The 21,962-nt window shown below is 50.0% G+C and overlaps 4 protein-coding genes and 1 non-coding gene across 8 annotated transcripts in view; 3 read left to right on the top strand and 2 right to left on the bottom strand.

The window, feature by feature from the left end:
* Positions 1-1,218: 1,218 nt before the first annotated feature.
* CCDC32 (coiled-coil domain containing 32) lies at positions 1,219-7,636 on the bottom strand. 3 transcript variants are annotated; one of them, XM_068397827.1, is made up of 4 exons: positions 7,597-7,636; positions 6,979-7,228; positions 5,765-5,921; positions 1,219-4,361 (listed from the first exon to the last, which is right to left on the bottom strand). In XM_068397827.1, the coding sequence occupies exons 2-4, from the start codon at positions 7,217-7,219 to the stop codon at positions 4,223-4,225; spliced, it is 537 nt and encodes a 178-aa protein (XP_068253928.1). In that variant the 5' UTR covers positions 7,220-7,228; positions 7,597-7,636; the 3' UTR covers positions 1,219-4,222. The 3 variants fall into 3 exon arrangements, with proteins under 3 accessions (XP_068253928.1, XP_068253929.1, XP_068253930.1); XM_068397828.1 differs by lacking the exon at positions 7,597-7,636 and adding an exon at positions 7,522-7,576; XM_068397829.1 differs by lacking the exon at positions 7,597-7,636 and adding an exon at positions 7,342-7,493.
* A 150-nt stretch (positions 7,637-7,786) lies between these two features.
* On the top strand, positions 7,787-13,026 carry LOC137661974 (protein-L-isoaspartate(D-aspartate) O-methyltransferase-like). The gene is made up of 9 exons (XM_068397806.1): positions 7,787-7,859; positions 8,492-8,627; positions 9,513-9,617; positions 9,848-9,879; positions 10,350-10,454; positions 11,084-11,204; positions 11,826-11,911; positions 12,121-12,290; positions 12,618-13,026. Exons 2-9 carry the CDS (start codon positions 8,513-8,515, stop codon positions 12,628-12,630), a joined length of 747 nt encoding a protein of 248 aa, XP_068253907.1. The 5' UTR covers positions 7,787-7,859; positions 8,492-8,512; the 3' UTR covers positions 12,631-13,026.
* Positions 13,027-13,419: 393 nt separating this feature from the next.
* On the top strand, positions 13,420-16,515 carry RPUSD2 (RNA pseudouridine synthase domain containing 2). Of its 2 annotated transcripts, none has more exons than XM_068397761.1 (3): positions 13,420-13,866; positions 14,306-14,602; positions 15,311-16,515. In XM_068397761.1, exons 1-3 carry the CDS (start codon positions 13,474-13,476, stop codon positions 16,121-16,123), a joined length of 1,503 nt encoding a protein of 500 aa, XP_068253862.1. In that variant the 5' UTR covers positions 13,420-13,473; the 3' UTR covers positions 16,124-16,515. The 2 variants fall into 2 exon arrangements, with proteins under 2 accessions (XP_068253862.1, XP_068253861.1); XM_068397760.1 differs by having other exon boundaries at positions 13,426-13,683.
* Positions 16,516-18,061: 1,546 nt separating this feature from the next.
* Positions 18,062-18,143, bottom strand: TRNAS-GCU (transfer RNA serine (anticodon GCU)). The gene has a single exon. It is a non-coding gene; the product is annotated as a tRNA-Ser (tRNA).
* Positions 18,144-20,939: 2,796 nt separating this feature from the next.
* KNL1 (kinetochore scaffold 1) overlaps positions 20,940-21,962 on the top strand; it is a 28,641-nt gene continuing 27,618 nt past the window's right edge. Inside the window, exons 1-3 of the mRNA XM_068397681.1 lie at positions 20,940-20,974; positions 21,393-21,432; positions 21,673-21,732. Coding sequence (XP_068253782.1) covers positions 20,940-20,974; positions 21,393-21,432; positions 21,673-21,732 — 135 coding nt within the window. The remainder of the gene's footprint in view (positions 20,975-21,392; positions 21,433-21,672; positions 21,733-21,962) is intronic.

Raw genomic sequence — 21,962 nt, 5'->3', positions numbered from 1 at the left:
GGACCCGGGCAAAGCAGCCTGCCCCGTGGGGTGGCTGCAGGAGGAGGTGGCTGTACCAGCAGGTCTTTGGTAGGGCTGAGAGCTCGAAATAAGAGGGGGGATAACATAAGAGCGTGGCTGGAGTCAGCCTCATGCAACAGTGATGAGCACAAAGCTCTTGGCAACTGCGAGCAGTTCAGGCTTTGCTGGAGAGGTATCGGGTCGCTGGCTGCGTACCCAGCTGGTACCCAACAACTTCAGGTAATTAAATGAGCAGAGAAACAGCAACAGCCGTGTCCAAGGAGGGGCTGGGGCTGGAGGGAGAGAAGGTGGTATAGCAGGGAGCTGGGCGAGCTCCACCAGCCCTTCTCCCCACTCTCTTCCTCGCCTTACCCAGACCGAGGGCGATTCCTTGGGCGTCTTTCCTATGTAGGACCTGCTCGGAGCGTGCACGAGCTGCGGCTCCTCTCCCCCTTCTCTCCCACCCCTCTGGTCGCCCGTTTCTCGCGGGCTCTGCCACAACAGAGATGCTCGTTCCACTCCGAGTTTCCCTGCAGAAATTATTTCCAGCTTGTTTCCAGTTAGCAAATTGCCACGCAATCGATCCAAACGCAGCTACCGACCTCAGAAACGGGGGCTTGGGAGAAATCAGCCTTAATTGGGCACTTATTGCTGTAACACGGTTGCATCGTGTGATTAAAAAGAGGAACCGAGTATTGCTTTGATATTGATTTCAGTGGCAAGATGAAGTTAATGATATATGGCTCCTAATGGCCCCAGCAGCAAACCTGGCGTGTCGTTTTGGGATCATAACGGGATTTTCATGACTCCACACATTCAGGTGCCTTTGGTTTGCCTGGGGATGGCAGGAGGAGCTGGCTGGGGATTGGTGTTTGTGGGTTCTGGGCAGGACTTGAATCCTAGTCCCAGCTGGGCAGGGAAGGGGCTGCTCTCAGAGATATCCCAGTGCAGATAAAGAGTAAAAACAAACCTGAAAATATTTGTAAGTGCAAGATGGGGTTAAAGCCCCCCTGGCCACCCCGTGCAGCTCAATTCCCCGTGGACTCTAATGGGTTTGGGTCATTTACTGTAGGGCAGCGGATTGTGAAGGCACTGGGAGGGCAACAAGCATCCAGAAATCCACCCTGGGTTTGCAAAGTTAGTCCTGGAAAAAATAAGCAGCTGCTTTCCCCCAGCCACAAACACCATCTTTCAGCTAAAACACTGGTGTGAAGTTTTTATTAGAAGTGTCAGGACAAACATTGCCATTTTACAGCTCTCAGCTATCCGCTGTCGTGAAACTGCTTCGGAGCAGTTATTGCCCCTCACAAAGACTGGGGATTTGTGATTTTATCTTTTTTTTCTTTCTCCTGTGGAAGGAAAACCAAACCTTTGCTTCTCCACAGGCAACGCTTTGAAGCCAGATGTATTAATTACTGTATGCCCTGTAATGAGGGAGTGTTTAGTCACAGGGTTGCTCGTTATTTAATGTGCCCGGCGTACCTGGCTGCCTGATCCAAAGCTGACGGTCGTTGCTGTATAAGTAAAAAAATCCCTGGTGAAAATGCCACTTGTACCAGCGAGAGTTTGCTTTATTGATAGGAGATAACCAGCTCATTATTCCTAGAATAAACCACAATAGCTTGAAGTCAAGCCCTTGCTAGTTAAACCACAGGCAGCATCACCACCACGTGCAAGAACCCCGCCTGGGTGCGTCACGCTTCTTCACGTATTCACAGTTCAAGTGATCTTGTAAAGAAGTTCTTGAGGGTCTTAACAGGGGAGTTCTTGCTGTCCTTATGGTGATTTATGTATAGACTCGTCCTAAGTTTGATTTCTTCTGGGCCAGTGCCCAAAGGGTGGCCCATGTGAAAGCTCCCAGCTTGTTCTGCTGCACGCCTCCGTCCTGTGGTGCCTTCGCTGGATTTTGTCCCTTTCCTCGGGCAACACAGGGTGGACTACTCAAGTGTAAATGTTTCTATACAGTAAGAGTGTGGTTGGGTTAAAGCTAGATCAACAATAGCTTGTGTGCTTATAAAACAGCTTCTTAAAAAGCTTTTGTTTGCTCTTAAGCAGATAGATCAGGTCTTTCAGCCCGACTGTTTACATCCCAGTGGAGCTGGGCTGAGTCAGACGGCCTTTGGGGCAAGCCTGCACATTGATAGGGCTGGATCTACTGCCTGAGCTGAAGGCGCTCCCCAATTAAATGCCAATCTAGAAGTGCTTTGGCAGGTCTAATTCTCTGCTGAGAAGATGATGCTGCAGTGCTTCAGGACCTCATTCACAGCCTTGTGCTGACATTACCAACAGGAAAACTGGGATTTCTTCCTGACTTGCGTCCAGCATGACCGAGCAAACCCACGCCACGCTGCACACAGCTCTTCCCCAGATCCTTTCCTGGAGCTTCTGAGCTATTTTTAAAAATTTAAATGGCAAGATCTACCTTCTCTCAGGTCCCTCCTCTAGAGGAAGCACTAGGTTATGTGGACCTGGCACTGTAAGGGTTTCAGTACAGTTGCTTTGAATACATTTCTTTCTCAGATAGCTTTAACAGGGACAAAAATAATATAAAGCATCTTCACAGTCACTGCTAATCACAAGAAGAAATGTATTGGCCATGAAATAGCCTTGGTGCAGACAGAAATTGCATCTTTCTCTCTCTGTACATACTGTTTCTGGTAAATACTCGGAAGCATCTTTGTTCTGCTTGACATCCCAGGTGAGAGAGTTACAGCACTGTCTCTGCACAGGAAAGCAGACTTATTCTTAGAGATAAATTAAAAGGGACGTTTAAAACATGACAAAAGCCGCCCTCCAACAAGACACGAGACTTGCAAGTCTTGTATCACTGACACACAGGTGATTCACTGTATTTCTGGAGTCTTAGAGAAGTGTTTGTTCTGATGGAGCATTAGGAGCGTGACTGTCTGTGAGCGCTGAGCCTGGGGTGGGCGGTTACACTGACAACGCTGAGCGTGGAGACAAACCCCGAGTGATGCCACTGGAGGAGCAGCCCCAACACACCACCAGCTGCCAGGGAATGAGGTAATAGCACCATTTATAATTGTACAGGCAGGAAACAAGGAAGGTCTATCAAGAAGCTGCTTTTAAAAATGTATTTTCATACAGGTACATAACATGGTGTGAACCTGGTGTGCATAACCTGCTAGAAGTGCCCCTACATTTCTGTCTGAACCAGCTTTATCTGACAGAAGACGGACGCTGCTTCCCTCTACCGACCCTCAGCGTCAATGCCAGGACAGGAGGCACAGCTTAGGGAAGCATCAGCCTTATACAAGTACAGATTCTTTGACTAGTAACGGGAAATAACCCTCTGCAGTGTTAAACAGAATGAAAAACAATTAAATACTAGAACATATTTGAAGTCAGATAATTCTACGCAAGTCTGTGATAAAGACAAGTTACTTGTAGCCTCCCTGGTTATCACTCTTGGTTTCCTGATGCAGAATCTCATCTGACCTTCTTTTGGAGAGGCTGAAGGAGATAAAGAACAGGTACAAAATGACCAACAAGAGAAAAAATATTCCACCTCCAGTCTGTTCTACAATAGAGAGTTCAGCCAATGAAGTGGGATGTTGCAGGAGGGTACATTAGAGAGGAATGTTAAATAGTTACAACGTCAATGACAGCATCAATGTGATGATTGCAACCAGAGCTTCCTTTAGGGTTCCAAAGTCGTGTAGGTGACAAATACCGTCTTCCCCCAGGCACAGCTCAGGGCCAGCTCGGACTTAGGTAGTGAAGATCTACAGAAAACACCACAGTGGGCTTTGCAGGGGAAAAAAGCTCAATTGAGTAACAAAAAAACCTGATTAAGTGGTTTTATCTGTTCTATTCTAGACCATTATGTTTTCTGATGCTTCTGAACAACTGCTTTTCTATTGTTTAATATGTCTCCTGATGAATTAATTACAAACAATTCACATTCAGACTGGAATGATTAGGTTGCTACAGGCTGGGAGAGGATCAGAGTAAGGTTTCAGTTCAGCATATGCTGTGTCACAGGGGTTCCACTCCTGTCCATAACACCAGTTACTCTCTCTGGAGGTCCAGAGCTGGTTTTTTTTGTGTGTTGGGTTTTTTTTTTTGTTGTTTTTTTTTTTTTTTTAAATGACATAACTGGCACTTCTGCCCCCCTCCCCCTTATTACTATCTCTGGATACAACTTCACCGAGGCTTGGACGAGAGGCAGCTCTGTGGGGTGGCATGGCTGGTGCAGATCTCACTGCTCTGCAGATGGAGGTTCTTCCTCAGTCTCCTGCTTCTCTGGCTGAGGTTCTGGAGGGATGAGGTACTGCACCTCCTCGGTATTGATTGCCACTTTATCAGGTTGCAGCCACCGCTTTAGATGTTCTAGCGTGCTGAGGGAAAGAAAAGACACAAAGTGAAACGAGAGCAACGAAGCCTCACAGGAATGTATGAAAAAAGTCAGGAAAATCCTCCACATGACACATTTCTTTCACCTCTGTAGGTGTTTCTGTTGCCACAGACAAGGTCTATCATGAGACTGATCCATGTGCCAGAGGAGCAAGCAGAATCTTTCATTCTACAAAGACATTCTGCTGTAGTTGGGCTTTTTGAACTATGGTTAGAAGAGTTTTACACTCAGATTTTTTTCTCTATGAAAACACCCCTCAGCAGCTCCATCAGCCTTTACATTCCTGAAGAACTAGTCTGTCCCCACAGCCAAAGACTGCAACTCCATTTCCAGCTTTCTGGGCTGGAAGGAAGAAAACTAGTGTTAAAACAAACAAACAAACCCCACACCTGCCTAACTGTGATGAAGGTTAGGAAATACAGGAGGGGAAGGGCAAGGAACAAAACCAAACCAGGAAGAACATATAAAAATGTGTGACCATTAATAACACCGAGAGATTGAAGAAGAAAAAGGCAGCATGTGTACATTCTAGAATGATAACCATATCTTGTTTTAAATATAAATCACATTGAAGTTAACTGGTCAAAAAAAGAATCTAAAAACTCCTTATAAATGTGGATTATTTTTCATACTTAAACTCCCAAACTAGCTTAAGTAGATTTTCTTCAAGGGAGAAAAATAATCTTCTTTTCAGCTAAAAGCAATCGATCATGAAAAATGTCAGCTCAGAAAGGAGAAATATGGAGAGCATTATAAGTGATTAGAAATGTGAGATTGCCAAAGAAAAGGACTCTCATCTTAATTGACACACCATCTGTAAGAGGGTAATGGGTGAGAGAGCAGCAGCACTGAGAGGCAGGGAAGGGAGAGCCACTTGGGAAATCTAATCTCAGGCCTGGTACCAACCCTGTCAAGAACTTAAAATCCCACTTGTGCCTGAAGCAGTGCTTAACTGGGCCCTTACGACGGTGGAGGGAAGGGCCTCGGGTCCACTTTTAAAGTTAAGCCTTAAAAAGGCAATCTGAGCCACATCAGCCATCCCCTCCTCCACTCCATCCCCTCCCTACCCCAAATGTGACAAGGGAAACTGTCAGGTAGGTTCTGGTTGCTTCCATGCTGGATTGCCCCAGCCTGAGGGATGCAAAAATCAGTGAACAGCATTGGAAGTTCAAACCCTCCGTGCTCTGTGTGTTCCCTCTAGTATGACACAAATGGCTGTTATCAAACCCTTTCAGAAAGCCTGTGACAGCCCTACCAAGTCGCAATGAGATGCTATTTTTGTCATAATGCCCTATCACAAGTCCTGACAAAACCCAGTTTTTAAGAAATAAAGTCTGTTTGCCAACACTGCAAGTGGCAATCCCTTCTCATGGACTTGCTTATTACCTCTCATCAGAGTCATGTCCCTCTACATAAAATTCAGACTCAAACTTCTCCTGCAGGAACCTGTCCCAGCACTCCTTCTTAGCCTGGGAGAGAGTGCGCAGCATGTCCTTGGAGGTCACCTCCTGAGACAAGCCTTTAATTCTCATCAGTCTTCTCTCTGTGAAGGGGAAAAGGAGGGCTCGTTGTTATCTTTTACGTTTTCTTCTGAAAGGGAAGAAAAGAAGCATCTGGACTTCTATATCAAAAAAGTTAAATCAGCTTGTCAAGACTAAGTCATATATTAAGTCATTTTTCCCCCTGTATTTCAAGGCTGCATGACTGCATTTCTTCTGTGTATACAGGACAGTATTTTTTAGGTGATGCTTCTGAAGGAAATAAGGTTTATGCAATCAGTCAACTCTGCCCATGTTTGAGTTTTAATAACTTTTGCACTTACTGTTCTGTTTCTAGGAAATCACACAGGAGGGTTCAGGGTGGCAAATGCCCTGGCCTTAGAGCTAAAGGCTGCAGCACTTAGCTGTGCTAGGATGTTAGCTCCAGTACTGCTAAGCTCATCATCCCTTGTATCAAGTGTTTCTATCAGCTGTTATACTGTTCACAATCAATTTATGGCTTTATAGATTATGCAGGAATTAACAGAAGCAATTGTGCAAAGGTGATCTGCATGATCTGTCATCTTAAAATACACATTCTAGCAGGCATGATTTGGGAAAGCATCAGAGCTTTCTTTCCCATACCTATCCCCCTCCTCTCCAACCAGAGAACAGGTCACAGAAAGAAAATTCACTTTTCTCTTTCCACTCAGAAGCGTCTCCTAAGACTCAATAAAAAAGAATGAGACAAATACTGGGAACACAAAAACACAGAGGCTCTGTAATGAGTTCAGAATGCATTTTGCTTCCCCAAGACAACTACAGTGGAACTACGTGCTCCTCAGAGAAAAAAACAGCAGTGTCCCTACCCTGTTTATTTGGGGGGAAAAAAACAAATTCTTTGGTTTGTACTTGATAAAAAGTTCTTTTCTGTGGCATGACCATGCTGCTTGTTGCCACTAATGCACTTGCAGTAAATGAGTCAGATGCTCTGTTAAATAGTCTCAAGGCATCTTTCCAACCAGAGCTGTGAGCACCGTCACCCCAGCTGCATAAACAGAGCCACAACTGTCAGCAGGCACCTAAGCAAAGGGAGAGATCGACGCCTTACCAGACACTCACCCAGGGATGCCAAATACACCTCTGAATCGTTCAGGGGTGCCCAGGGCTTCAGGTTGGTTTGGGAAGAGCCACCTGCTCCGCTGCCCTGGCTTCCTCCGTCGGCGTAGGCATCCATGAAGGAGTCTGTAAAGGCATCGCTGGCGTCCTTCTGGTCTGGACGTGGCAGACACGAGCAGATTTCAGCCCAGAGGTCTTCGCTGGACCTGGTGACCGCGGAGTCAACGCTCTCAATCATCCTCATCGCGAAGGCCTGAGGTGGGGGGATTAAATGAACACCGAGCAGAAAACCCTCTCTCCCAGGCCTCCCCCTACGTACCCCCCTCTGCCCAAGCCCCATCACCGGGTGCTTTGGGGACCTCCCACCGCACCGGGGAAGCGCGGCCGCCCTCCCGAGCGCGATGATGCGCTCTGCCGTGTCGCTTTGACACCCGGGGCCCAGCGAGCCCCGGAGGGACCCGGCACGGAGGCAGGCCGAGCTGCCCCTCCCTGCCCGCCTGCCGGCACGGCGCCCCCTCCGCCCCTTCCCCCGCAGGCCCCTGTCACCACCGCTCCCCGGGGACACAGAGGGGCCGCCTCGCCCCCCGCACCCGTCTCGGCCACCGCCGCAGCCGCCCGTACCGTAAGCACGGGAAGCCGCAACGGCTGCTCACCGCGCGGTGATGGGCGTCCGGGTCTGGCCAATCACCGCGCTCCGCCGGTGGCGAGAGGGGCGCTTATTCGCCTACCGCCCAGCGGGGGGCGGGGAATACGCAGGGTGAGGGAGGGGAAGTGAATCCGCTGCGGCGCCATCTTGGTAAAGGGCGGAAGTGTTCGTGCGGGGCGGAGGCGGGCGGGCCGTTACACCGGGCAACGGGCCGCGGGGGGCTCAGTGCGGCTGCGCGGTGAGTGCCGGGGCCGGGGACGAGGCCGGTACCGATACCGGTACCGGTACGACCACGGAGGGGCGGGCGGGGCCTGCTCCGGGCCGGAGGCCGTGCCCTCTCGGCCCCGCTTTCCGCAGCAAGGCGGCGGCCGCCCGGTGCAGGCCGAGCCGGGGAGGAGGCCGCTCCTCCGGGGGTAAAGGGGACCTTGTGGCTCCGGTGCCCGGGGTGCGCTCTTCGCCACCTCCGCCTCTGCCGCGGCCTTTCCGAGGAGGCGCGGCGGGCCCCCCCGCCCCTGTGTCCTCTGGCGGAGCGGAGGCCTCGTCCCCTCCCGGCGGCTTGGCCGTCAGCTGGTGCCACCCGGACCCGCACGGCAGCGGGTTAACCGGCGGCCTGTCCCCGCTGTCGGGGGCGCTGGGGTGCGGTGTGTCGCGGTAACGGTGGAGAGCTGCAGCCGGCGAGTGGTTGCTCCTTACAGCCCGTGCTGGCTGGCACGGCAGCGGCGGTGGTTCCCCGGGGCTGACAGTCCGTCCTGCGTAACGTGCAAGCTCTGCCCTATTCCGAGTAGTATAATAAGTGTAAGATCACGTTACAAGGGCAGGTTTAGCTTTGGGGTGCCTGAGCGGCTGGTTTTGAGCCCCCTCTCCGAGCAGGCTGTGTCCCGTCTCCGTGGGATGAGCTGCGTGCTGCCCTGCGCCGCGCTGACACTCATGGGACTGCTCTTCGCCAGAACCATGGCCTGGACGTCCAGCGGGAAGACGCACCCCGAGCTGGTCAACAACCTCTACAGTGAGTACCAGCGCGGGCTCCTGCTCGGGGTACGTCCTGAAGCCGCCGACAGAATCTGTCGGCCCTTCAGCACAGGGATATTTAGTGTCATGCAGTGATACATTGTGATGCTGTTCATTCTGAAAGGTTGGAGTTAATATTGCCTGAATTTCAGTATTTGTCCCAGTCTGAACTTGTTCTGTTTATAATTGGAAACAAGATGTCACACGAGGAGTGGCAGGAAGGACTATCCAGGGCCTGCCTTCCCCTCCTCTGGAGTGGTTATCACCTGACACCTTATAAATGCTGCACAGCATGACGTGGTGCTGAGGCTGTAGATGCTGAGGCGCTTGGCGGCCTGTGACAAGCTCTGGTGACAAGCCCTGGGACTGGGGTGTGCTTGGGGCGACCACTCCGCTCCGGGCAGTGGGCTGGAACGCACTTAAAAACAGCTTTGACTTTCCCCTGCTGCTGAAGCTGATTTTTCCCCTGTAAAAGTTCCCTCAGAGACGAGGCATGAAGGGGTGATGAATGTTTCTGCAGTCATCACGCTTAACTTTAGCTTACCTGCTGTGCCAGTGCTCCTGAAACCTGAACCGGAGTCTCCACTTTCATGTGACTCTGTCTTTCATCACGTTTGGCAGCCCCAGGATCATTGTGGGTGTAAGTCACTGTCCTCTGAGAGAGACTGGGCTGGTGGCTGGGACCATAACGTGCTTTCATTTGGCATAGCAGAAACTGAAAAGGACGTTCTTCCATCTGCAGTTTTGTTTTCTGTCCCTTCTGAGCCTTAAGGTTGATTTCTCCCAGTTCCACCAGCTCCCTGACCTGTACTCCCCGCTTCCAAATCCCCTTACGCCACAGGACTGAGGGTTGAAGTCCTTTCTGTTTTCCTTCTTCTCACAGAAAAAGGGATAATTAAATCCCAGCGAGTCTTTGATGTGCTGTTGGCTACTGACAGAGGTCACTACATCAAATATTTCCCGTACATGGATTCTCCTCAATCTATCGGTGAGTAACTTAAGGCAAAGTATCACTGTTTTTACGGCTGGGATCTGTGGGATCCAGAGGGAAGAGCAGTGCAGCTGCTTAATTAAGTCAATTAAGTGCTTTAGTGTGGCAAAAGAGAAAAGTGTTTTCATATTTTTAGAGGAAAGTGGGGGAGGATAAAGAACTGTTCACATTGGTAATTTTAGTTGTGGTTTCTTTGTCACATAACCTTGTCACTCGTTTCCTTTCAGGATACAAGGCTACAATTAGTGCCCCTCACATGGTAAGATGAAACTTTTTACTGAGGAAATTGCCATTTTTTATTTTGTTTTTTCTTAAATACTACAGTAGAAAGGTGAAACATCCCACGGACATGATCGTCATGCTTGTTTCTTTAGGCACTATATATGTGAAGCTTTTTTCTTCTGAAGAAGAGCTTGCCCCACGCTCTTTAAGTTGCTTTAAAAGTGTGCTTAGACAGGAATTCTGTGTGGCTGAGGCTACCCGTTAATGTTGGCCAATTTTTGCCTGAGACCTTTTCTCCTGCTGCTTCACATCTTATTCCGGAGCCTCTTCCTAAATGCTGTTCTACAAAAAGGTGTCCCAGATGGAACACTTGAATTTCACTCCCAATGTATCAGACAAAAAGCCACGTGTGCCGTGTTCACATCGGAGCAGATAACGCTTAGAACAAGAAAAAGTTTTAGGAGAGGAAATGAAAATGGGATGTCTCACACCTTCTTGTCCACACAGCATGCCCACGCCCTGGAACTGCTGAAGGATCAGCTTGTGGAAGGTGCAAAAGCGCTGGATGTAGGATCTGGGAGTGGATACCTGACAGCCTGCTTTGCCAGGATGGTGAGCTCACGGCGCTGCTTCCAGCTAGCAAGGTGCACCAGGACGGGCAGCTTGCCAGAGCTGGCACATGCTTTTTGCAGGGAGAGGAGGCGGTGGGAGGAAGGGATAAACTCCTCCCAGACCAGCTTGTAGTAAAAACAAATGCAGTAATTTTTGGAATCTAAATGGATGCTGTATCTGCCGTGAGATGTCCTGTATGTTGACCCAGTTCAGACTGAGAGGAGTGCGTTAATCTACTGTGCCAGTCCATTGTAGGTTCTTTTTTGTTTGCTTAAGTAGTCACAGTCTGTTTTCTAAACTCCTGAAATTATTTGCTGTGGAGCGTTAGAAAGCTGGTTGAGTTACTCTTCTCAGGAGGTCAGTTAGTCAAGAACTGGCCCTGCCACGGCAGCAGCTAATTCTACCAAATTCCTTTGGAAATGATTACTAGGAATCCCCACAGGCAGTGTCTGTGTATCCCTCAAGTAGCTAAAATAACTGGGACTGCTCAGCCTTAAAACCCAGGGGGCAGAGTATTTGCACCTCCTCTTCAGAAGCTCTGCTCTTAGGTTTCTTCCTGGAAATTCTCCACTCCCCACAGTGACTTGCCCTATAAAATACACCTCTTTGTCTGCTGTTTTTCTTTTCAGATGGGCCCAACAGGGAAAGCTGTGGGCGTAGAGCACATTAAGGAGCTGGTACATGAATCCATAAGAAATGTCCAAGAAGATGACCCGACTTTGCTCAGCTCTGGCCGTGTAAAGCTTGTGGGTGAGCGCTCTGGGATCCTGATGCTTGTTCTGTGAATGCGTTGGCTCTGGCTGCCTCTGGAGCTCTGCTTCTCCAAGCAGTTGTTTCAGTTTGTGTTGGTGCTTGCCACGGTGTTGCCAGAAACCACTGGCTAAGTAAGCCCCCTGCCACACTGACCTGAACACTGCGGTGCAAACAAGTAGTATTGAATGTTACAATTAGTCTTATACACCTTACTTCCAAGCATGTAGTGATTAAGTCAGTAAGAGACGCTCTTCAGAGGAGAGTGGTTGTGCCCCATCAGGGTTTTAGTTTATTTGAATGGGTCTGCACACACTCTAGTGGTTTTTTTGGGGGATAACTTGAGTCAGCTCTTCCTGTATCTGGAATCTCCAGCCTGCACAAAGCCACTGTGTTACTGAAAGGTGTTCCTGGCTTTGACCTTCCTTCTAGCATGGCTCAGTTCCAGAAATCTCTCCCCCTTTTTCAAAAGTAAACCAACAAAACTCAAAATTCCCATCATAATCTTGTTACAAAGTTTTCATCATCTAGATTGCAATTGAAAGGATATAGGAAGAATTATTTTTGCGGGGAGTTGTGACCAGAACAAAAGTCTTTTCTGCATGCTTTTTCCTCCTGCAGTTGGAGACGGCAGGCAGGGGTACCCCGAAGAGGCTCCTTACGATGCCATTCACGTTGGAGCAGCAGCAGCAACTGTACCCAAGGAGGTGAGGGTGCTCGTGCTGGATGTCCTCTGCTCTGGGCTGCCTGCATCAGTGGCTGTAAAAAACCTAATAATTAGGGAGCCACTGGAAGCTTCTTTGTCTGTTTTCTACAGAGCTGGCAAGCTTCTGCTTTTCAAGGTGTCTTCACAGCGTGGCTTGTTTCTGTTGTCTCTTTTTTTGGCTCTGCTGACTCTGATTTCTCTGCTTGCCAGTTGCTGAATGAACTGAAGCCAGGAGGTCGGTTAATACTGCCTGTTGGTCCCGAGGGCGCAAACCAGGTTCTGATGCAGTACGACAAAACCAGCGACGGGCAGATCATCGAAACGCAGCTGATGGGCGTCATCTACGTTCCTCTGACAGATAAGGAAAAGCAGTGGCCTCGGTAAAAATTTCCTCTCCTTTGAGGAACGCCTCTTCCTCTCAGCTGTCCCTGTGAGCTTGCTCTCCTTGACTGCTGGCTTTACTGACAGTCCTGGATTCCTAGCAGATGCTGCTTGTAAAAAAAGAGAAGAAAGAGGCTTGGCTGTGGTGAGGCACAGCAGGAGAGCAGGGTGTATTTTCTGTTAGATAGGGCTTGCAGGCTGAGGACTCAAGCTTTTCTTTTTCCTTTTTTTGGAGCCTGTGCACTTCCATAAACGCCGTAGCCGTGTTGATTCTGTCGCTGAACTGAAGGCCACGAATAGTAACTGTTGGTTTTTCTTTGCCTCAGGGACGAATTCTGATGGATGGATATCTCTAGAGTGACCTCAGAAAGCTCATGAATGGGACTTATGACTGTAGAGGGTCTGCATGGTTTTGCTTTTTGGACAGAAGCTTTATCAGCGGACGTGTCGCGAAGGCAAGCGCTGCTTTAGCAGAGCGTTACGGAGGGATGGAGAAGAGGGTGTTTCTCCAGCAGCAGGAGCAGGGGAGGCTCTTGGATGCCGTGTCTGGTTCTAGACCCTGAGTGGATCCAGCTCAGTCCAGCTGTCCTCTCTGATAAGCCGTAGATAACATCTATTCACAGAGAATTCCAAAAGCAGACAGGAATACTTAAACCTTCACTAAAAATACTCTCTAACATTGACTACTCTGCCTAATGCTTGGAGAAAATAAGACGTAATTACTGTTTCACAGCAGCGACGTGCCCTCATTTGTCATAAGTTTAATTATGAAAGCGCGTTATCTTCTTGCCTTGCATCAGCTAAAGCTCTATGAGCAACGCTGAGGGCTTGGGGGTAAGGAAAAGCTCCCGGCTTCTCCCGCTGCCGCTCGGCCGGCAGAAGCGGGGGGCTCGGGAGCGGCGGGGAGGCCCAAGGGGCTCTTCTGGAACGCTTGTAGGGGCGGAGCGGCCCAGCCGTGCCGGTGCCGGTAGCGGCCTTGGCGCCCGGGCGGCGCCTGAGGGGACGCGGGGCGGGAAGGGGAGGGGCGAGCGCGGGGGGGCGTGGCCTCGCGCTGATTGGTCACGCCGCCGTGCGTGGCGTCGTGCGTCACGTCGCGCCGGCGCGCTGTGGGCAGCGTGGGTGCGCACGGGGGTGCGGAGCCGGGCCCGGCCGCCGCGCCCGCTCCTGCCCCGCGTGGGTGGCATGGCGGAGCCGGGCCCCGGCCCCACCGGCGGCGGGGTGGGGGAGCCGGGCCCCGGGGACAAGGAGGAAGCGGCGCCGGCCCGTAAGAAGCGGCGGCTGGCGGCCGGGGAGCGGTACGTGCCGCCGCCGCGGAAGCTGAGCACGGGGGTGAGCTTCGGCGCGGAGCACTTCGCCGAGACCTCCTACTACTTCGAGGGGGGGCTGCGCAAGGTGCGCCCCTACTACTTCGACTTCCGCACCTACTGCAAGGGCCGCTGGGTGGGCCGCAGCCTCCTGCACGTCTTCAGCACCGAGTTCCGCGCCCAGCCCCTCGCCTACTACCGCGCCGCCGCCCGCGCCGGCCGCCTCCGCCTCAACGAGGAGCCTGTGCGCGACCTGGACGTCGTGCTGAAGGTGGGCACCCCCCCCCCCCCGGGGCTGGCACCGCCGGGGCTGGGCGTCCTGGTAACGAGCGTGGCGTGGCGGGCCGGTGAGCCGAGCTGGGGGACCACAGCGCTGAGCATCACCCCGAGCAGTGGGGTGGAGTAACCCCGCGGTGGTGGTAACAGCTGCGGTGTTTACGGGGAGTGGGGTCTCCCAGGGAGGCCTCACCCCAGTCAGGGGGTCAGGAGCATGTGGCTCACGGAGCCAGCGTGCCCCACAGCTGCCTGCTCAGCCCCCTGAGAACGGGCGTGAGGCAGGTTGTGGAGTTAACACGGCGATGTGCAGAGCTGCGCTGCTAAACCCTGGCTGCCAGGACAAACCCCCCCCCAATATGAAGCCCCCATTGTTTGTGGCCACGTGGGGTGGTGATGCAGCCTGGATTCACGCTCATTGTCCATCTTTCTTGCAGAATAATGATTTTCTCAGGAACACGGTGCATCGCCATGAGCCGCCGGTCACTGCCCAGCCTGTCCAGATCTTGGCGGAGGACGATGAGGTGGTGGTTGTGGACAAACCCTCCTCTTTGCCGGTACATCCCTGTGGCAGGTTTCGTCACAACACCGTCATCTTCATCCTGGGCAAAGAGCATGACCTGAAGGAGCTGCACACCATTCACCGCCTCGATCGCATGACCTCGGGAGTACTTATGTTTGCCAAGACCGTGGCGGTGTCCAAGAGGATCGATGAGCAGGTTCGGGAGAGGCAGGTGAGAGCTGCAGTCATTTTTGGAGTCCCTTCAATGGTATTTTCTTGAAACAGGTTAGGTCCAAAGTCAGCCAAATTTTTGGTCTAAGCGAGTCCAAGTTCCCAGAACAGCTTGTGGTCACCTTACTGCTCTTATTGTATGAAGCAGGAGAGGCATCAAGAGAAAAAGACTGACTAAAAATGTAATTGATTTTGGTAATATTAGATTGAAAGGGATCCCCTTTCCTAAGGGGCTGTGCAAACTGACTGGGATTGTGCAAAACAGAGAGTAGTTTTAAGTGGAAATGTGTTGGTCCTCTCATACTTTTTTAATTTTAAAAGTTTTAGAAGCGTTTCTCTTTTTTTTTTTTTTTTCTAGTGGCTCTTGACCCAAACAGAAGCTGTAGGGTACTAGCTTCTAGGATGTGCTTCGAGGCCGTAAACTGAAGGTCACTGAGAGCTGGCTCTTGAATTTCATATGAGGAAAATAGGCCAGGCCCTTGTGTTCTTGATTTCCTGATTAGTTGAGGAGAGTATGAAAGAAATTTGGCTTTAAATAGCTGATTTTATTTTTTTTCTCCTTCCTGTTCAGTTGTAAGAAAATTTTGGCAGTGTGTTGCCTACAAATGTATTTCATTGAAGAGAGGAGTAGCTGGGATGAGACTTGGGTGTAATCAGGAGAGAGCTTTCTGTTCTGTGTTGTGAGAGTTACTCTTGTGTCTGCCCGTAGCTGGAAAAGGAGTACGTCTGTCGCGTGGTGGGGGAGTTTCCAGCAGACGAAGTGGTCTGTGAAGAGCCCATACTGGTTGTTTCCTACAAAGTGGGAGTGTGCCGCGTGGACCCCAAGGGGAAATTCTGCAAAACCATCTTCCAGAGACTCAGCTACAACGGCAAGACCAGCGTGGTCAAGTGTCTACCACGTACTGGCCGCACGCACCAGATCCGGGTCCATCTGCAGTATTTGGGGCACCCGATTGTCAACGACCCCATCTATAACATGGAAGCCTGGGGCCCTGACAGGGGCAAGGGTGGCAAGATCGATAAAACGGATGAAGAACTCCTTAAGGCGCTAGTAGAGGAGCATCGTTCCAAACAGAGCCTGGATGTCTTGGGTATTTCGGAGGAGGACTTGAACTCCGATGCTGAAAATAAAGACTGTGGTGATTCAGGTGACTGCACAAAGTCTGCGCAGGCTCCTCCTCTAAATGAGAACTCCTGCCCTGCCGAGGACACTAAGGAGCCCGAGAGGGATGCTAAGGATCCCGAGAGAAATGACGTAGCAGCTTGTCCACTGAACTCTGATACCAACCTGGAAACGCTTGAAAAAAATAAAGAACTCGGTTCCTGTGAGAATCAGGATGGGCAAACGGGTGAAAAGAGCTCAGAAGAGAAGGACCCTTTGTGCGTGGAGTGTAAAATGACAAGGCGGGACCCATCTCCCAAGGAGCTGGTGATGTACCTCCACGCCTTGCGCTACAAGGGAGCGGAGTTTGAGTATTGCTCCAAGATGCCCGAGTGGGCAATGGAAGACTGGGAGGAATGAGGACATCTGACACCTACGGACGTGGTTGGCCAGGAAAGCGTCTTGTAAAGACCCAAGATTTCCTTTCTCCGTGTGGTTGAGGTGAACAAACTGCCCGTGACTTGGGATGGGGTGGGAAGGGTGGTTGGGGCTGGAGAACTAGATTTAGGTTGCCCTTTAGTGAACTAGCACTTCGGGGCAACAAACATCACTCGACACGGGCAGCTTTGCCTTTCACCTCAACGTATTCTGGGTCTGCTGTTGATTATCCACACAGGTAATTAAGTGCACGCACTTAAAAGCAACTGATTTTCCTCCTGGCCTGCTGTGTTCTTGTATCTTACAATAAGAGCTGCTGGAATGTCTTCAAACATGCTGGATGTCATGTCATACATGGAACTATTTTTACTGTATTTTATTGTCAGACTGATTTTAAAACTCAAACCGTGTCACTGAGAGCACCATAAGGCAAACCCAGAGCACTGTGAAGCTGATGCCTTTTGTGCTCACTGGCAGCAAGGTGGACTTTGCTTTGGAATTGCTCTTTGAGTATTCATTTGAGTAATGACTTAATTTAAAGTTAGTAACTCAAGGGACTGATCTCCTTGTATTGGGCCTATTTTTGGAGGTACTTGTCCCCAGATTTTGTCTTTGAGATTTATAAGGAGACTGATTTAGTAGATTTTTTTGTCTTTCTCTCTGCTACCTCCCCTGTGATGTATCTGCCTTCTCAAAAACATCTTCCTTCTCTTCCCTATTATCTCTATCCCTCCTGCCTCATTGAAAACAGCTTCATACTTGAGCAAAAATCCAAAGTGGAGGTCAGTCTGCCAACTTATTTTTATTTTTTTCTGGAAGAAGCCCTTTCTGTAGTACAGTTTTATTTTCATACATGTTTTTATGCTACAGCAAACGACCAGGAGAACATGCATCTCACCAGCAGCTAAAGCACTTATCTATACAAATAAACCCTCCTGGCAAACGCTGGTGGGAACTTCGCTGTGCCTTACTCACTTGTGTAGGATCAACTCGGGGTTTGTGTAGGATCAACTCGGAATTAACCCCTCAAACACCACCAAGTCGCCCATCTTCCACACGGTAACACTTTTCCAGCTGTGTTTTAAGCGGTCCATTGTAGGTGCCCTTTGTGAGGTGACACAGTCACGATCTGGCCCATCTCTGTGCAGGATTTAGTATGTAATTTCCAGCAGGATTTAAGCGCAGTTCAATCTGCTCCAGCGTACGCCCGGAGGGCTGGCAGAGCTGGTCAGCAGATTAGGTGTGAGAGGCCCCGTCCGTGGTGTGTTTAACCCGCGGAGCAGGGCAGGCTGGTGCGAGCTGTTTCATTAACTTCTGCTTCCAGACTTTTTAAAAGTTCACTATTGATGGATGAGGCAGAGGGGAAAAGCTTTCCTGTATCTCTTCAACACAATCATTTATGCTTTTTAAATTATAGCTTCATGAAAAGCAAGGCTGAGTGCGGTAATTACTTTTCTAAAGCAAACCTTGACGTAATTTTCCACTTTGCCTGGAGCTCCCTCAACCCCTGATCTTGCTGATATCCACCCAAAGCTCCTCTGAGGGCCAGGCCGGCCCCAAGGTGACACTTTGTTGGGATGGCAAGAGGAGTTTCAGACGTGGTTTGTTCCCAGCGGCGTCAGGGCCTGCGGCCTGTTTCTGAGGAGAAGTGGGGAAGGCCGCAGGGGCCTGGCAGCTTGGCCAGCCCCACACGGAGCCACCCACGTGGGGCTGTGACACCGCAACCCCCGGGACACCGTCCTGGCACCGCCACAGCAGCGGTGGCTGCCCCGGGATGGTTAAACTACTCTCCGGAGTGGTTAAAGTACCAGCCCGGGGAGGCGGGAGCCTGAGCCGTGAGTGGCACCGAGCGCTTCGCTCCCCTGAGGATTTAGGGAAAAAAAATAAGGGTGTGGAGGGGGGAAAAAAAATTTAAGTTCCCGACGAGGATGGGATTCGAACCCACGCGTGCAGAGCACAATGGATTAGCAGTCCATCGCCTTAACCACTCGGCCACCTCGTCACGCCAGCGCTGTTTCTCGCTCAGCCTAGAAGGAAGTATGCCGCCCGCTCCCGGCCTCTCTTCTCCCCGCCGCTCTCTCTGCGAGGTGCTGCCGCCTCCTCGGTTCTTCGTTGGCACAACGCGGAGCGAGGTCGCCGCGCCGGGACCGGGCAACCCTGCGGGGGCCGGGTGTTGCCGCGCCGGCCTCATCGCTCCGGTACCGGGCGCGCTGGTGAGGGGAAATACCGAAATGGCAGGCCGCGGGATGGTACCGCGGAGGGCGCCATGTTGTACGGAGCGCTGGGGGCCGCCATGCTGTACGGCTGGGGCCGCAGAGCGCCACTGTGCTGTCGTCACGACGGCGTTTTGGCGCGGGGCGCAGGCGCGCGGGGCGGCGGTTAGGTTTGAATAGCGAAGCGGCGGCGGCGCGGCCTTATGGGAGCGGGGGGGCCCCGCCGGCGGCTGGCGGGAGAGCCGGGACCGGAGCGGCAGGTGAGAGCGGCCGAGGACGGGTCCCGGCGGGGAGAAGGCGAGGGCGGGCCGGGGGAGCGCGGGAGCGCCTGAGGCGGCGGCTGTTGCTTGCGGCTGGCGCGGATCCTGCGGGGTAGCGGCCGCTGAGGGGAGGGCGGACAAAAGGCGGGAGGAGCAGGTCGGTCCCGCTGGAAGGAGAGGCCGCCCCGCAGGCCTCGCAGCCCCGAGGGGGAAAGAGGGCTGAGGGGCGTCGAGGCCAGGCCTGAGGAGATTTCACCTGGGGTGGCTGGAGTCGGGGCCGGCCTCGAAGCGTGAGGGGAATCTGCCGATGAATTGACCCATAAATGCGGTCCCGATCAATGCGGAGTAATTCACGTTTGGGAAAATAGTGATATAAGTGATAATGAGGTGTCAATTCGCGTTTGGAGGACGTTCTGGACAGTGCTCCCAGGCCTGTCAGGGCGGGAAAGGGAATAACACGGGGGATGGTGAGGGAAAATGCTGGAGAACAAAAAGGAGTCGGAAAGAGAGACTAAAGGCTCTTACTGTTATAGAGGGGGAAGGCCGAGGAGGGCCTGGGTTGGCATCTATAAGATCATGCAAGAATTGAAAGAATTAATGGAATGATTCTTGGTGTTCCCAGTGTGGAACTGGGAGGTGCTTAATTAGTAAATATAAAAATAAAAAGAGGTGCTTTTTTATAAACAGAATAACAAAGCGTTTCACCTCGCTGCTGTATGCTTGTAGGTCAAAGATATGTAAATAAGTTCAAAGAAGGATTAGAGAATGTTGATTGGGACGTGAATTCCAGATTAATAGACCTAATAGCAGACTCCTAGCACGCTAAACGGGCTTTCAACAGCCACGCTCTGCCCTTTTGCTCTTCTCCAGACACCTGTATGCACGGCCATCTCTCGTGTCACTTCTGTGTGGGGTTTAGTCTGATCCAGTGCAGCAGTTCTTACGTGCAGAGCATTCAGGCTGCTGGCCTGAAACTTCTGTGGCTCTTGTTATACCCTCACACTTAATAGTGTCTTCAAAATAGTGCTTTTTTTCCCTGTTTGCCTAAACAGAAATTTACTGGGAAAAAAATTCTGTTGGCTGTTTTCTCATCATGCTTTCTTGCCCTGCCTGAACATCGTCTTTGAGCAAACTGGTATTTCTGAAAAGATTGTTCCTTTTCCCTCCCTCTATAATTCAAACTCTGCTCTCCATTGTGAGCAATATCCCAATAATATGCAGCAGCATTTTATGTCATTGAGCATTTTGCTAAATCTAGAGCTTTCTTTTTCCTACATAAGGCTTAGTTTTAGCTTGGAAAATAAGAGTCAATTTGTGGTTTAAATCACCTGTGATGAGATAACTGGCTTGGTGGACAAGGGGAGAGCAGTGGATGTTGCTTATCAGAGGGGAATTATCAATGTGTGTGAATACCTGGTGGGAGGGTTTAAAGAAGGTGGAGCCAGGCTCTTCTCAGTTGTATCCAGTGAAGGGACAAGAGTCAGTGGGCACAAACTGAAATACAAGAAATTCCATTTAAACATAAGGGGAAAAAAATGCAGTGAAGATGGAACAGCTTGTCCAGAGAGACTGTGGGGTTTCCTCTTTGGAGATACTCAGCCCTGGAATGGACAATGTCCTCAGCAACCTGCTGTGCCTTTGAGCAGGGAGGTGGCCTACGTGATCTCCAGAGGTCCTCACAGACCTGTGAGCCTGTGAAATGCAAAAGCTGAGCAGTTCTGTGAGATCTCTCTGTTCCTAATTGTAAAACTTAATCGTCAGTTTTACAAATCACTTAATCCTTGCTTAGGCAAGGGTTTCTCTTACAACGTTGCCTGCTGGGGTTTAATGAGGGGAGAATAAAGTAACCTGATAAATGGTGATAGCTCTTGTGTAAGTACTTGCGTGGTTATTGATGGAGGGGTGCATGTGGATAAAGATCACTGAAATGTAGGAAATAGCACAGAAAATGGCATGTATTGGTCTTACGGTGAAGTACTGACTGAAAAATTGTCTTGTGTGTCAGAGCAGCCTAGCAAACTTTGTATTGTGTAAGGTTTATCTCCAGCAGTTACCAGAATCTTACCTTTAAATAAAAGGACGCCTAACCAGTAAGACTCAAGCTATTAGCACAGTTGTTTTATAACATGATATGTAATAGAAAATGTGGACTTGAGAGGCCCGTTAAACTTCAGTGCATTCCTGTGACTAGAGAAAGATGGAGAGAAAAATTACAGCATCTAAGGCTAGCCCCTAGTTGTGGTTTTATGCAATTTTCTTGCTGAGATTCGTTAATGTTTTTGGCTTTCAGTACTGTGTTTTATAGGAAAAGCACATCCTTCAGAAATGGACAAGATTTATACAGACCCTAACATGGAAAAGTAAGCTGAAACCTTCTAAGAATTTTATTGTGGTACAAATATTATAAATTAGAGGAAAAACTTTTCTTAATCCCTGCACGTGCTTCAGCATCTCTTGGTTGAAATGTGTTTTCTGTTGTGAAGCAGAACAGGGAGTTTCTTTGGTCATGTGTAGGAAATTTCATAGCAGTGGATCACCTGGAGACTAACTGACCGTGGGGCTTGGAGGGCAACCTGCTGAATTTGCCAAAGCTCATTTTTGGGAACTAGTGCTGGAATGAATGATCTATTCCAAGCAAGCTTGTTTATTTAATTTCACACTTGTAAAAATAATAGAGAAATCAATTTATTAACCTTAAAACCATGGCAGTACTGTTCAAGAAATACATCTTGGTTCAAGTCTATGCCCTAATACCTGTTTCCCTTTTTTCCCCTCCAGTGATAATACAGAGCACATCAGAGGGAAGCGACTGTCCTCTGTGAGTAACTTAAGGCATTTCTCAAAATAAAACTGTGTGAGTGAGGGAAAGAAAGGGAAGCTGTAAAGAGGAACTTCTTTTCTTCAGCTGTGATGAGAAAACCATTCCAAAAGCAAAGAGAGAACCTATTAGATTGATATGGTTGACTAGGGCACTGGTGGCTCTTATAAATTCTCTCCAGCCAAGTAATCAGTTCTTGTAGTTGGAGCTGATCTGCTCAACTATTACACTTTCTTTTAGATTTTAAAGGCTCCCCGAAATCCTCTTGATGATCTGGGAAATGGGAATGAACTGACTCAGGTAGGTCTGTTAAGTCCTTTCTTGCCGATGCTTTTAACACCTTCAGTTTCCTCCTCAACCTGTCGCTGATCAGACTGTGTCACTAGAGTAATACAGGTATAAAAAGTCCTCTAATAACTGCTTAGGAGGATAATGATTGGAGTACTAAATATTATAAGAAATCCACCGAGTTTTTTTTATATTTCTATTTTACATCAGAATATTTCTTCTATCAAGAGGAATAAACAGAT

This window comes from Nyctibius grandis, chromosome 4 (assembly GCF_013368605.1).
Source record: "Nyctibius grandis isolate bNycGra1 chromosome 4, bNycGra1.pri, whole genome shotgun sequence".
Lineage (NCBI taxonomy): Eukaryota > Metazoa > Chordata > Aves > Nyctibiiformes > Nyctibiidae > Nyctibius > Nyctibius grandis.
The sequence above is the reverse complement of the archived record's forward strand: the minus strand, read 5'-3'. Positions and strand labels throughout refer to the sequence as shown.

Coding starts and splice junctions, on each gene's coding strand:
- CCDC32 (XM_068397827.1), bottom strand. CDS start 7,219: ATGAGGATGATTGAGAGCGTTGACTCCGCGGTCACCAGGTCCAGCGAA. Junction 5,922..6,978: donor GGTGTATTTGGCATCCCTGG/GTGAGTGTCTGG, acceptor TCCCCTTCACAG/AGAGAAGACTGATGAGAATT. Junction 4,362..5,764: donor GGACATGACTCTGATGAGAG/GTAATAAGCAAG, acceptor TCTTTCCCTCAG/CACGCTAGAACATCTAAAGC.
- LOC137661974 (XM_068397806.1), top strand. CDS start 8,513: ATGAGCTGCGTGCTGCCCTGCGCCGCGCTGACACTCATGGGACTGCTC. Junction 9,880..10,349: donor CAATTAGTGCCCCTCACATG/GTAAGATGAAAC, acceptor TTGTCCACACAG/CATGCCCACGCCCTGGAACT. Junction 11,205..11,825: donor TGGCCGTGTAAAGCTTGTGG/GTGAGCGCTCTG, acceptor TTCCTCCTGCAG/TTGGAGACGGCAGGCAGGGG.
- RPUSD2 (XM_068397761.1), top strand. CDS start 13,474: ATGGCGGAGCCGGGCCCCGGCCCCACCGGCGGCGGGGTGGGGGAGCCG. Junction 13,867..14,305: donor ACCTGGACGTCGTGCTGAAG/GTGGGCACCCCC, acceptor TCTTTCTTGCAG/AATAATGATTTTCTCAGGAA. Junction 14,603..15,310: donor AGCAGGTTCGGGAGAGGCAG/GTGAGAGCTGCA, acceptor GTCTGCCCGTAG/CTGGAAAAGGAGTACGTCTG.